Genomic DNA, 14,314 nt, shown 5'->3' on the forward strand with positions numbered 1-14,314 from the left:
TGCAGCGTACCCCGAGTGTATACCATATGCAGATGCAGTGGTGAGGGGGTTTTCAATTCTCTAATTATAAAGCAGAAGTCAGGAGAAATGCAAACACAAAATATTTTGCTCAACACAGAAGTAGCCGACGATTTTATCACCCTAGATTATTGCAGTACATGCAGTCACTGTACTGTTTAGATATACCTACAGTTCCTAACCTACTTCAGAACGGAGTGAAAAAAAAAAAAGAACCATATGCCACACGTGGAATCCAATCCGCCAACTGCGCATGTTCATGTCGATAGTTATCGAATATGCAAAACATCCCCTCGATTGCCTACCATGCTAAAGCTGTTGACTTATTTCTAAGCACAAGCCCCTCATAGTCCCCAGCTACGGAACAAATATTTATGCATCAAATTTCCGTTCTTGCATCACGAAATTTTCACAATGCCGTGACACTCGTAATCTTTCAGACCCATGCGTGACAAAACTGCACTCAATGACCCGCTACGAGATAGGTCACACAAGCGACACAGGAGCAGTTTCTCTTCATTTATTACACATACAAAAAAGAAAATTTCGGTCCACATGGCTTACCTGTGTTTGGCGTTGACTTCATTCACGTTCGCACAAAGTTTAATCCTCGCCGACGATTTCCTTTTGCGCTGAAGACGTGTCCGACGATTCCAGATTTGAGACTCTTACACACAAAAAAAAAAATGGCAATATAAAATGATGAAAAACAGCGCTGCACACAAAAAACTCATTCCTACGACAGTACGCACCGATTCGAACAACAAGAAGTTCTTATGAACGAAAAAAATTGAAGAGCACAGCAGAATCTGCATTGGAGTAATGCAAAAGCACAGATGCTGCTGTTGGTTGCTTCTGGTTGCTTCTAGTTGCTCCCAGTTGCTTAATTCACTTCCTGTTTACTCATTTTAGTCTTTGGTACTTTCAAATTGCACGCCAATCCCTTCCTATGCCCTTTTTCGGCTCTACTTCCGGTTGCATGATGTTGCCCTAATTGACTGCCTAAATAACTAGTTTAGTCTTTGGTACTTTGAAATTGCACGCTAATCACTTCCTATGCCCTTTTTTGACTCGACTTCAGGTCGCGTGACGTCACATCCTTGACATCACCTTGGCTGATTTAATTAACTACTTTAGTATTTGATACTGTCAGTCCTCCACGGATCTTCTTTCATTTGTACATACCATGATCTTCTTCCTTTTGTACATACCATCATCATCGTCCCGCGGCGCCAGCTCCGGCACTCGATTGGGCTTTCTCCATCGGATTAAATGCTGACACGGCATACCTTGCCTTGTCATCACGACCTTGTTACCAACAACTACCATTAACAATAACTACCATCGTCATGTCAACCGAGAGCAGTCCAGACCCGGCCGGACCCTCCACCTCGGCTACACCGCCGCCTCCGATGGTGGCCACATGACGTGACCCGCCGCTGTTCGCTGGTCGTTGCAACAAGACGTCGATGACTGGCTCGACACTTATGAATGCTGCAGTGCCTACAACCAGTGGGATGATGCCTTAAAATTCCTAACGTTTCTTTCTACCTTATTGAGGTCGCCAGGAATTGGTTTATCAACCGCGAGCCCCACACCACAAACTGGCCCACCTTCAAGCAGCAGTTCCGACAGTACTTCGCCGACCCGGCTGTTCAGACGGAGATCGCAAGGAACAAGCTCGCTTCCCGCCTTCAAGGTCCCGATGAGTCCTATGCGTCACATATAGAGACCCTGGTTGCACTCTGGCGACGTATCAGTCCCGCCATGCCGGAATCTGAACGTGTACACCATGTCTTGAAAAGAATCAATTCTATGGCTTATAACACCCTAGTTGCCCAGAATCCATCAAAAGTTGATTCCATTATTACGACCTGCCAATGCCTCGAACAGCTACAGTCCCAACTGCAGCCCAGCTTCGCTACTGCCCCGACCTCTACTGGCCTCTATCTACGAGCCCTGATTAGAGCGATAATCCGCGAGGAGCTCTAAGCCTTCAGCCCTTTCTGCCGGCACGTGTGCGATTATTCTTCTCCTTCTAACGACGCCGGCCTCCGCCACATCATTAAAGAAGAGTTGGCCACTATCAACCACCCTGTCACAGCTGATCCTCCTGCACCTTGCCCAGCGCCGTCTTACGCTAATGTCACTGCATCCCCTTCTCCATTTGTCCCCCTACCCCAAGCCCTGCCCTACAACCACATCAATGCCATGACGACGGCTCAAGCTATGCCGCCCTATTACGCACCTTGGTGCCCCTCTCGCCAAGTGTGCTATTATTGTGGAATTCGAGGACATATATCCCGCTTTTGTCGCCGACGCATTCAGAACGAGCAACGTGGTTACGATGCCTTCGAAAGTGACATACCTGCGTATTATCAGCGACGACCGATTCCCAGCCAACCTCGTCGATTCTCTCCATCTCCGGTATCCTCGTCTGAACCAAGTGGGGCTCATGTATCCCGACGCCGGTCCCCTTCCCCATACCGCCGCTCTGTTTTGCCACTTCGACCAGCAACAACTCTTCCTGTCCGTCATTCGGAAAACTAAGCGATGCCATTTCCGGAGGTGAAACTGCACTTTGCGAACTTACAAAAAGTCCTTCTCATCGCCCGTATAATATGATTTCCGTTTTAGCTGAAAGATTACAGGTCGAAGCTTTGATTGACACAGGGGCTGCACTTTCTGTTATTCACGCTGATTTGTGCCACTGTTTGCGGAAAGTAACGACACCATATGATGGACCTGTACTTCGTGGAGCAAAGGTGTCCCTCTGCACCCTTCAGCAAAGTGTACAGTTCGAGTTGTTATAGGCGGCGTCCGCCACCATGTGCAGTTTCCTGTGCTTTCACTGTGTGCACATTTGATAATTTTTGGATGGGATTTTTTGTCAACCGCTTCAGCGTTAATTTCTTGTGGCGACCGTGTCATCCATGTGACAGACAGTGATTTTTTATCTGACATTTCTGAACGGCATCATTCCATCATTGCCACAGCTGATACTGTATTGCCTCCACAGTGCGAAACACTTCTTACCGTTGTTTCTGAACACATCACTGACGGGGATGTACTCATCGCACCCTCTCATCGTCATCTTGCACGTGGAATCGCCTTCCCAACAAGTCTTGCATGGTTCCACAGCAGCTACGCGATAGTAGTTGCCATTAACACTTCGCATGAATCCCTCGTGCTGACTAAAGGAACTTCCCTGCCATGCATAGTGGATGCTCACCCTATGTCCATGATGGTGTTCACTGCCCCGCTACCTCAGCAACGTGATTCATCGCAAGTCTCTCTTTCTATGCTGTCGAAGACAATCAATCCAAACCTTATGCCGCACCAACGCCAAGAAATGCTGCAATTGCTTCAAGCCCACCAAGCCATTTTTGATGCCACTTCCCCACCACTGGGACGGACTAGTGTTGCACATCACCGCATCCTTACTGAAGGTAACTCAATTGTACGCCGACGATCTTATTGGGTTTCTCTCTCGGAACGAAAAGTAATCGAAGAAAATGTCAATGACATGCTCCGTCGCGATATTATTCGTCCATCAACAAGCCCATGGTCCTCCCCAGTAGTATTAGTCAAAAAAAAAGGACGGATCGGTACGATTTTGTGTTGATTATCGCCCACTCAACAAAATTACCCGCAAAGATGTCTACCCGATGCCACGTATTGATGACGCCCTTGACTCTCTCCAATGCGCTGAATATTTCTCGACCGTGGACAAACCGCTCAGGCTTGGCAAATACCTATGCACGAGGACGACAAAGAAAAAACCGCTTTCACAACTCCCGATGGACTTTACGAGTTTAATGTTATGCCCTTCGGCCTTTGTAACGCACCGGCAACGTTTGAAAGAATGATCGATACTGTACTTTGAGGCCTCAAATGGAGAACCTGTTTATGTTACTTGGATGACATTTCGCCAACTTTTACCAATCATCTCACGTGCCTGAATGAAGTCCTCACGTGTCTTGTTTCAGCGGGCCTTCAGCTCAACACCAAGAAGTGCTACTTTGCAGAGAAGGAAATTAAAATATTGCGACATCTGGTTAGCCATGACGGCATTCGTCCAGACCCTGAAAAAAATAATCGCGGTCTTGAACTTTCCTCATCCGCAACGGACTACAGACTTGCGCAGTTTCCTCGGCCTGGCGTCCTATTTCCGGCGATTTATAAGGCATTTTGCAACTATTGCTGCACCACTTCATGAACTACTACTTAAAGCGCGCAGCCCTTTCATGTGGACCGAACAGTGCAACACTGCTTTTAACGACCTAAAGCACGCCCTCACATCAGATCCCGTTCTAGGTCACTTCAGCGACAGCGCTCCTACCATCCTGCACACTGATGCCAGTGGTCACGGTCTTGGCGCTGTCCTTTTGCAGCGCGATGCAACTTCGCGTGAGAAAGTGAATGCCTTCGCCAGTCGGACCATTACTCCAGCTGAGAAAAACTACAACATTACCGAGCAGGAATGTCTTGCCGTCGTCTGGGCTGTTCGAAAGTTTCACCCTTACCTATATGGTTGGCATTTCACAGTTGTGACCAATCACCATGCTCTTTGCTGGTTGTCTTCACTGAATAATTTGACAGGCCGACTTGGCCATTGGATTCTACGCCTGCAACAACACCACTTCAACGTCATTTATAAATCGGGTCGCCAACACCAAGATGCCGACGCTCTTTCTCGCTGCCCAGTTTCGGAATCAGCCTGCTGTTTTTCTTCACAATGCATTTTCACCTCTGACCACAGCCGACCATCGCTTCCCCCGCCGCATATCACAACAGTTTCTTTTGACGACTCTGAGAACAAACACGCTCTCTGCTCGCAGCAATTAGCTGATGTCTACTGCCGGCCCATCATCGACTGCCTTATCGGCGCTTCGAGCCCACCCAACGTTAGGCTTCGCCGACAGCTTCGCAATTTCAAGCTTGAAGATGGCATACTACGCCGCTACATGTATTATCCTGATGGAACTCGCTGGCTCCCAGTCGTGCCGCGTATGCTTCGTCCACGTAATACCAGCGGCTTTCCACGATGACGCTACTGCAGGTCACCTTGGTTTTGACAAAACATACGACCGCGTGAAAAGACGATTCTTTTGGCCTGGCCTGTCTACCACCGTAGCTAAATACATTGCTTCCTGCCATCTGTACCAACGTCGCAAGCGGCCGACTTCTTCCCCTGCTGGCCTCCTACAGCCCCCTTCCCTGTCCCGCCATGCCATTCGACGTAGTCAGCATCGACTTATATGGTCCCCTACCTCTCTCCGATGAGGGTAACCACTGGATTATAACAGCTGTCGACCACCTTACATGCTATGCTGAGACAGCCCCTGCACCGACTGGTTCCACTGAAGAGGTAACTAATTTCTTTTTGCGATCAATTGTACTGCATCATCGCGCTCCTCGGGTGCTCCTAAGTGACTGCAAGATGGCCTTCTTATCGACAGTCATATCCGATGTTCTTCATGCGTCATCCACCCTCCATAAGACAACCTCAAGCTACCATCCCCAGACTAACGGTCTGACTGAGCAATTTCATCGCACCCTATCGGATATGACATCCATGTACATCACATCGGATCATCGAAATTCTATTCTACCATTCATCACATTCGCCTATAATCTGCAGTACAGCGGACTACCGGTTACTCTCCATTTTTCCTCATTTTCGGCCATCCTCCCACTGCTACCCTCAACACTTCCTTCTTCTCTACGCCCGACTACTCTTCATCATTACTAGCTCAGTTCTTATCCCGTGTGGCCAGATGCCGTCTACTTGCCCGCCTCAACACAGAGGCGTGCCAGCAAGACCGCAAGAGTCGCTACGATTCGACGCATCGTGTGGTCTCTTTTCGTCCTGGTGACGAAGTACTGCTCTGTACACCACTGCGCACCCCTGGCCTTAGTGATAAATTTCAGCGCCGCTATCTTGACTCCTACAAGGTCATCAACCAAACTTCCCCAGTGAACTACCAAGTCACACCTGTTGATCCCCCAGCCGACCGACGCCACCGTGTAACTGAAATTCTTCATGTATCTCGCTTGAAGTCATTTGTGTGCCGCGGTGCATCGGTTGGTTAGGAGCGGCCAGACTGGCCGCTTCCGACCCCCCCGGGCAGATTGTGTGAGCCCTCCACGGATCTTCTTTCATTTGTACATACCATGATCTTCTTCTTTTTGTACATGCCATCATCATTGTTCCGCAGCGCCGGCTCTGGCACGCGGTTCGGTTTTCTCCATCAGATTAAACGCTGACACGGCATACCTTGCCTTGCCACCACGACCTTGCCGTCTCGACCTGGCCTTCTTTCACAATACATTCAAATGTGGCGCCAAGCTATTGGCTAATGAGACCATTTTCGCCTTTACTGTTTCATTTTTTGCCTCTATATACCTAATTAACTTATTGGCCTAATTACCTTTTTGCACATATTAAGTCACCCTCTATTGATTGATATCACTCATTAACCTCTATTACTTCTCAATTACTTCTCAATTTTGGGTGTTTGCCTCTAATTATTTACCTAGCTATCTTATTGGCCTAATTATTATTTCTGACACAAAGTTACGTCACCCTCTACCGATTGACACCACTCATTAACCTTAACCACTTCTCAATTACTCACAGCTGCTGTGGACAACTTTTACATTTCTTGCCTGTAATTAATTACCTAATTAACTTATTGGCCTAATTATTTTTTTGGCAGCAACATTACGTCAGCCTGTATCGATTGACACCACTCATTAGCCTCTACCACTTCTCAATTACTCGCAACTGATGTTGTTCCTAGGCGAACTCTGAACGTGCGATTTGTCAGGAAGTCATTCAAGCAGTTCAGCATCCGCGCTGACAATTCAACAGTGGTGAGTCGCCGAAAATAACGACCGAAAGGTGATGCCCATGCTTTAGCGAACTACAATATTCATTGGGGTACACCCATAGATCTTTCTTCAAAATGTTTGACAGCGCCGCTCTCGTCAGCTGGCTGAACTCCATTGCCGTCAAAATGGCCGCGAGATTCAAACGTAAAAACCCTGCGGACCAATAAAAGAGCGATTATTGAGTTAATACGCACTGTTTATCGTTCGTACCTAGACATTACTGATAGTATTAAGACAAGAGTCTTCAGTTTTTGAGAAAACAGCCTGAAATATAGCAGTGGTCTTTTGTGCTAGGTGTATTTTGCTGAGATTCAGGCCCAAGTGAATTGCGCCGTATTATTGTTCTGTTTCATATAGTGAAATTTTGACATTGTTAGGGCCAAGATCATTTCCTATATGGTTCGTGTGCATAATTTGTTGACTATAGGGTGTTTACTTGCTTCAAGAGGTCAGTTAAAAAAAAGCACTGTTTCTAAGTTCCGACCAACTTTGAACGATGAAAAGTACAAAAATATGCGGTGTAGCACAGTAAAGCTTTCAATATATAACAAAATGGTTACTATCTACAAGCTAGCTAAATTTGTTTCAATTTTGTGAATTTTATTAGAAGCTATTAATGTGCCATTTTGCCATTTTCGCACTTATTTACTGCACCAGTTCTAATTTGCTCATATCAACTGAAACTAATAGTTGTCAGGGCCAACATTGATGCTTCGACTAAACGCTGCAGAAGCGGTTTTCTTTTAGAAGCAGTAGTTTTTGTAACAACCTGGGCAAAAGCAAGCAAGTCGAACAAAAATATTGTTTTAGCCCTTTATTATTTTGCTCACTGCCGTTATAAAAAAGTGAATAGTTTTTATCAACGCATATCCATGGAAAGAAGATAAAATTGTCTTTACAGTGAACTAAGCATCATTCTTCTAGCTTAAGCGGAACAGCCACAGCGCTCGCACAAACATACTGAAAAACGGCTGCTGACTGCCGCTAGCGTGGTACCCCCGCCTTAAAGAAGCAAGGAAGGCACTCTGCTCATCTGAAATCCACATCGTTTAAAAAAGTGTTATTATGCTCCTCCAGTCACAGCACCTGAAAATAACAGCCAAACCTAGGCTTTCTCTTTACCAGCTGAGATTCCAAGCTGGCAAAGAGTTAAATTTACTAACTATTGTTACAGATAAGCAGAAAAACCAGTGAATGTGTCCTTGGAAACCATGAGAAGTTTTAACGAGCTTCATCAAGTCAGAAGGACAAAAGGAGAGCAAAAAGCAGGGGAACGTTCATCAGCTATAGACTAAATTGACTACCTTCACAAAGGGAAGAATGGATACAAGGGGATCAAATATGAGATGGAAGACTGAGAGCTCGCACATAAAAATTCAAATATGATGGGCAGTCATGCCAATCGCAGTGCCGGTCAGCGTTGATGTTCTGAGATCAGCAATTAGTGAATGCATCTTCCATTGCGTACAAGCAAGTGTGATAAGAAGTGTGCACACGAACCTGAGGCACCGCACATAGCGAGTGCTCTGGTCGCCATACTCGTAGTAGGTCATGCGCTCTGTGTTGACTACCTCTGATGACGTCTTGAACTCGACACTCTCACATGTCTTCACCTCCCATGTGCGGTTCTCTTTTAGCCAGTCATTGGCACGCTGCACCAGCACCCTGCATGGCCAAAATTTCACACCATATAATTATCCTTGAAAAGAAATGAATGCAGGGTGTGTCACATAACTTCAGCCACCAAGGATTACAAAAATGCAGTGAACTGCAGCTTGGTAAAACAATCGATGTATCATTTGCTGCCATACAGTGCTCCTCAGAGTATTTCCTACATTCTGAAATGCAAAAATTGTCTATTACTGAATTTACATCTTTATTTATTTATACAACATACCCCTAAAGGCCCTCAGTGCGAGGGTATTACATGGGGGGAGGGGGGGGGGGAACAGGCATGTAATCAAAAGTAAACAAACCACAATTACAAGAAACAACAAAACAGATAAAAGCATATAAATATTTGCAAAAATACAAAATACAAAATTAAACATTGAAGCTCAAAAGGGAAAAAAAACGAACAGAGCGGCAGACAGTAACGTTGATATAAGTTATACAATGTCTCACAAATAACGGCATGAAAATAAAACGAGAATTATCATTAACAGAATAAAGACAGAAACCTGATGCACTGGTGAGTGAACAATGAACACAAAAAGTTTAAGCAGAGGTAGTGGCAGCCAATAGATTATAAAATTTATCCGCATCAGTGACGGTAGCAACATGTGAAGGCAGAGCATTCCAGACAGTTGTCGTATGTGGTATGAATGAATGTGCATATTTAGATGTACGACATGACATGCGCCTAAATTTAAATGGATGGTCACGGCGGTCAAGTACATCTCATTAAACTGCAGAGGGGTTCAGAAACAAATGGTTCTGTTTTTTTTTTTCTGCCAACATACCTTCTGTGCACTGCTTTTTGCAGTATTTATGGAAAGACTGCAAAATATGAAACATACCAGGAGTATAAACTCAAAAAAGTATAGACACTAAATTTTGGGCACATGTTTTTTTCTTGTTAACATGCCTAAGATATATATATATATTTTTTTAGGGGGGGGGGTTTATTGTCCTAAAGCGACTCAGGCTAGAGCCGCTGTAATGGAGGACTCCGGGAATTTCGACCATCTGGAGTTTTTTAACGTGCACCAACATCGCACAGCACATGGGCACCTTGCTTTTCACTTCCACCGAAAAGCGGTCGCCGAGGCCGAGATTCGATCCCGCATCCTTGGGAACAGTAGTCAAGCGCCGTAGCCCCTGCGCTACCCTGGCAGGGTGCAAAAGACATTACTGCTGCTAACAATGCTAAATAATTTGCAATTGAATTTTTCTGTCTCACTTGCTTCACCTTTGGTTTGTTAAGTTTATACTTGGCTTTAGCACTGCACCGCGCCTATTTAAGCAACTGGCATCTACGAGGTGCTTCCAGTGGGCATGGGAGAGCGGCTACCATGCGGTCGCTAAGTTCTCTATTCTGCTTTCTTGTGCAGGTTAGTCAATCTGAATCGCTATTTTGCAAACATACAAACAATGTATGTTTGCTGCTCTTCCCTTGCCCACAAGTGCTTGCTACCATGTTCAACGATTGTGTCTACTGCAATGTTACTCCTACTTTCCGGAGATGTAGAACTAAATCCTGGTCCTAACAAGGAAGCGGACCACCAGCACAGCGAAGTTAGGGCCGCGATAGCTGCTTTGTCATCCAAGTTTGACACGCGACATGAAGAAATGATGAATGCCATAGCAGAACTAAAAGTTAACCAAGAAGCGCTATCTGAGACTGTTTCAGACCTTTCTAATAGGATTACGGCCGTGGAAGCTGCAGTTGAGTGCCTCGAAAACATGCCTTCTAGTAGCGATCTTACTACAGCAGTCCAAGAGGCAGTATCAAATGAGAGCGCTGCGCTTGCGTCCAGACTGGACGAGCTGGAGGACCAGTCAAGACGCGACAACTTAATATTTTATGACATCTCTGACAACTCGTCTGAAACGTGGGTGCAATCGGAAGCTCAGATCCATCATTTCCTTTCCAAGTGTCTCGATTTGAATTCCTCTAAAACTACAATTCATTGGGCTCATAGGTTAGGCAGCTTTGCAAATGGCAAAACACGACCTGCTATTGCTAAGTTTGCATCCAATAAAATGAGAGAATATATACTTTCGCAAAAAGCACTGTTTAAAGAAGATGGTGTTTCTATCGGCGAAGATTTTTGCAAAGCCACCCGTAAATCATGGAAAGCCCTTAACGATTTTGGCAAGGCTAGTAGTCAATTTTATTCTTTGCACCACAACAAATTGATCATAGGTAAAAGGTGCTACGTCTATTGCGCAGCTACAGACGAAGTATGCGAAACTGGACGAAGTAGGAGCGCGATTACCCCAAAAAGAGACATCCCATCACCGGGTTTACCCTCTGCACATTCAAGCTCAGCATAACTATCTAAAGATCGAAAGCAAACAAACAGCATATCAATTCTTTTCACTAATGTCCGAAGTGTCATCAACAAACGTGCATCACTATCATCACATATCGATGCATGCTGGGCTGATATAGTTGTGCTCACTGAAACTTGGCTCTCTGCAAAATCAAGAATAATGAAATACTAGATTGCGAAAAAAAAATACAACCTTTACAGATATGACCGCGATTTCCGAACAGGCAGAGGTGTACTGATTGCCGTGAACTCTGCTATCAATTCCTTTGCTATCTCTATCGATTCACCATTAGAAATAGTTTGCACTCGCGTTACATTTAAAACGGGTGACCTTATCCTTTACGCGTGTTATAGGTCCCCATCCTCACCTGCTACTTTCTGCACTGACCTTCATGATGCCCTTAATAAATTAGTTGTTCGATACCCAAAATCACATTTATTCTTACTGGGTGATTTCAATTTCCCACATATAGTGTGGCAAAACGGTATTCCCTCCCTTAAGCAAACATCCTCCGATTATTGAAATTTTTTAGACACCTGTACCGATTTTAATCTAACCCAGCTAATTAATAAACCCACATGCACCACCAGCACTTCGTCTACTATTTTAGACCTCTTTTTTACAACAGCTCCCCATTTGGTCTCTCCGCCAACATACCTAGAAGGACTGAGTGACCACTCACTGCTTCCCTTGACAATTAAGAAGAATGTCCGTCCCAAGAAAGTTGTTAAGACCATATGTGATTATAGTGCCGCCGACACCGCGTCCATCACAACTGAACTAGAATCATTCATTGCCGACTACACTCTAAACTTTTCCGAATGTACCGGCAAACTGGTCATTGTACAAAAATAAACTGCTAGAACTAATAGATCGCTACGTACCTAAAATTAGCATTGTCTCAAATCCTACCTTACCATGGCTTACTAAATCCCTACGCCACTTACGCAATAAAAAGAAGCGTATTTTTAGTCGCGCTAAAGCATCTAACCTTCCTGAACGCCGGGAAGCATATCATCGTATTCATGCAGAATTTCTAATGGCTGTTAAAGATGCAAAAAAGAATTTTTTTGATAACACCCTCCCATCACTTTTGCAATCTAATCCACGTAAGTTTTGGAATGTTGTTGGGGGCAAAGAATACAAGGTTATTCAACTAGCCCATTCTGACAATGTCTCGATTCCTCCGAATCAGTGTTGTTCCGTTTTAAATGATGTATTTGCTTCCATTTTCCACAAAAGTGTTCCCAATATTGTACCGTCTGTAACAAATTTTTCTTATTTACCAATGAGCTCTATCAGTATAGACTGGGTCGGCATACAAAAGCTGATTTGAATTTTGAAAAAATCTGCTTCCCCAGGTGAAGATGCAGTCAACTCTAAAATGCTTAAAATCACTAAACCATATTCTTCCATTATGCTTTCGATGCTCTTTTCCCAATCTCTAGGTTCCTCGGTACTTCCAAGCGATTGGAGGGTTGGCAAGGTTGTTTCAGTACCTAAACCAGGTAACGCTCATTCCCCCGATAACTATCATCCTATATCACTCACAAGTATACTATGTAAAATGTTAGAGCATATCATATATTCTCATCTGATTGATTTCCTTGAGTCTAATTTCTTCTTTTCAGCAGAACAACACTGTTTCAGGAAGACATTTTCATGTGAAACACAACTCATATCTTTTACTAACAACCTATTTGTCCACATTGACGAACTTTGATGTAGACTGTGTTTTTTTAGACTTTGCAAAAGCTTTCGATACTGTTTCCTGTGATCTTTTAATTCTTAAACTTAGCATGCTTAACATTGACCCTAACGTAGTCAACTGGATTAAAAGCTTCTTACCAAATCGTACCCAGTATGTCTCTGCTAACGGCTGCTCCTCTCGCACTTCCGTAACATCGGGTGTACCCCATTTTATTAACGATCTTCCTCAATGCATTTCTCATTCTTCTATTAGGCTTTTCGCAGACGACTGCATCATCTATCACAAAATATCAAACCAGACTGATTCTATTTATCTTCAAAATGATCTCACGAGCACATCCAACTGGTACGATAAATGGCTCATGCGACTAAACGTTAATAAATGTAAAACAATGCATGTATCACGTTGCACTAGCATCACTGATAACAAGCGTACTTATGTTCTCCACGACATTCACCTTGAACCTGTTACCTCTTACACACACCTAGGTGTTCATATCTAACATAACTTATCATGGCATAGACACGTCGAACATGAGACCAATAACGCCAAAAGGACTCTTGGATACTTGCGCCGAAATTTCTCTACCGCACCTCTGCCAATAAAACTAAAACTTTATAAAACATTAGTACGACCAAAGTTAGAATACGCATCCGCAGTTTAGGATCCTAATATAATCACACTGATAAACACACTAGAATCCATTCAAAATCGTGCGGCACGCTTCATCTTATCTAACTACTGCCGTTACGCTAGCATTACTTCAATGAAAAACACACTTGCCTTACCGAACCTTTCTTCGCGCCGAAAGTGTTTTAGACTGTGTATTTTCCACAGAATGTATCATCATAACCCTCTATGAAAAAAACCATCTCTTTGAGAGCCCTTCATACATTTCATCCCATTCCGATCATACATTTAAATTTGGTGTCCCATTTTCGAGAACAAAAATGTGTTATGATTCTTTTATTACTAAAACCAGCGTTGACTGGAATGGCCCTCCTCCCTCCATCGCTGCCATTACGGATGTTGAAAATTTCAAGAAAACTGTTTTCTGCCATCATTTAACTTCCGCTACCGCTACCGGGTGTCTGATATCCATTTCTAACGCTTTGGTTTCAAGGTTTCCGGTGCAAAGGTCTATAGCTGGACAAAAGTTCTGGTCCTAATGCAGTCATTACATAGAGGCCTGAAATCATCATCCATCATCAGCCTGACTATACCCACTGCGGGGCGAAGGCCTCTCCCATATCTCTCCACTTAACCTGGTTCTGTGCTAGCTGCATCCACTTGACCCTTGTGAACTTCTTAATCTCATCCGCCCACCTAACTTTCTGCCGCCCCCTGCTATGCTTTCCTTCCCTTGGAATCCAGTTTGTTACTTTAAGCGACCATCGGTTATCCTCTCTTTGCACTACATGTCCTGCCCATGTCCATTTCTACTTCTTAATTTCCACTAAAATGTCGGTAACTTGAGTTATTTCTCTGACCCACTCTGCACGCTTCGTACCTCTTAATGTTACCTCTACCATTTTTTGTTCCATAGCCCTCTGGGTTATCCTCAACTTAAGTAGAATTCTCTTGGTTAGCCTCCACGTTTCAGCGCCATAGGTGAGTACAGGTCAGACGCAACTGTTATATATACTTTCCTCTTGAGCGATACCGGTAAGCTGCTAGTCATAATCTGCG

General features: G+C 44.4%; 1 protein-coding gene across 6 annotated transcripts in view; it reads right to left on the reverse strand.

The window, feature by feature from the left end:
• LOC146180294 (uncharacterized) overlaps positions 1-14,314 on the reverse strand; it is an 85,697-nt gene that overhangs the window by 57,861 nt on the left and 13,522 nt on the right. For all 6 annotated transcript variants that reach the window (XM_084579511.1, XM_084579510.1, XM_084579515.1 and 3 more), the window contains exon 2: positions 8,416-8,580. In XM_084579511.1, the coding sequence (XP_084435637.1) occupies positions 8,416-8,580 (165 nt within the window). The remainder of the gene's footprint in view (positions 1-8,415; positions 8,581-14,314) is intronic.

Source organism: Amblyomma maculatum, chromosome 9, assembly GCF_055883805.1.
Source record: "Amblyomma maculatum isolate TAMU_Amacu chromosome 9, ASM5588380v1, whole genome shotgun sequence".
NCBI classification, from domain to species: domain Eukaryota; kingdom Metazoa; phylum Arthropoda; class Arachnida; order Ixodida; family Ixodidae; genus Amblyomma; species Amblyomma maculatum.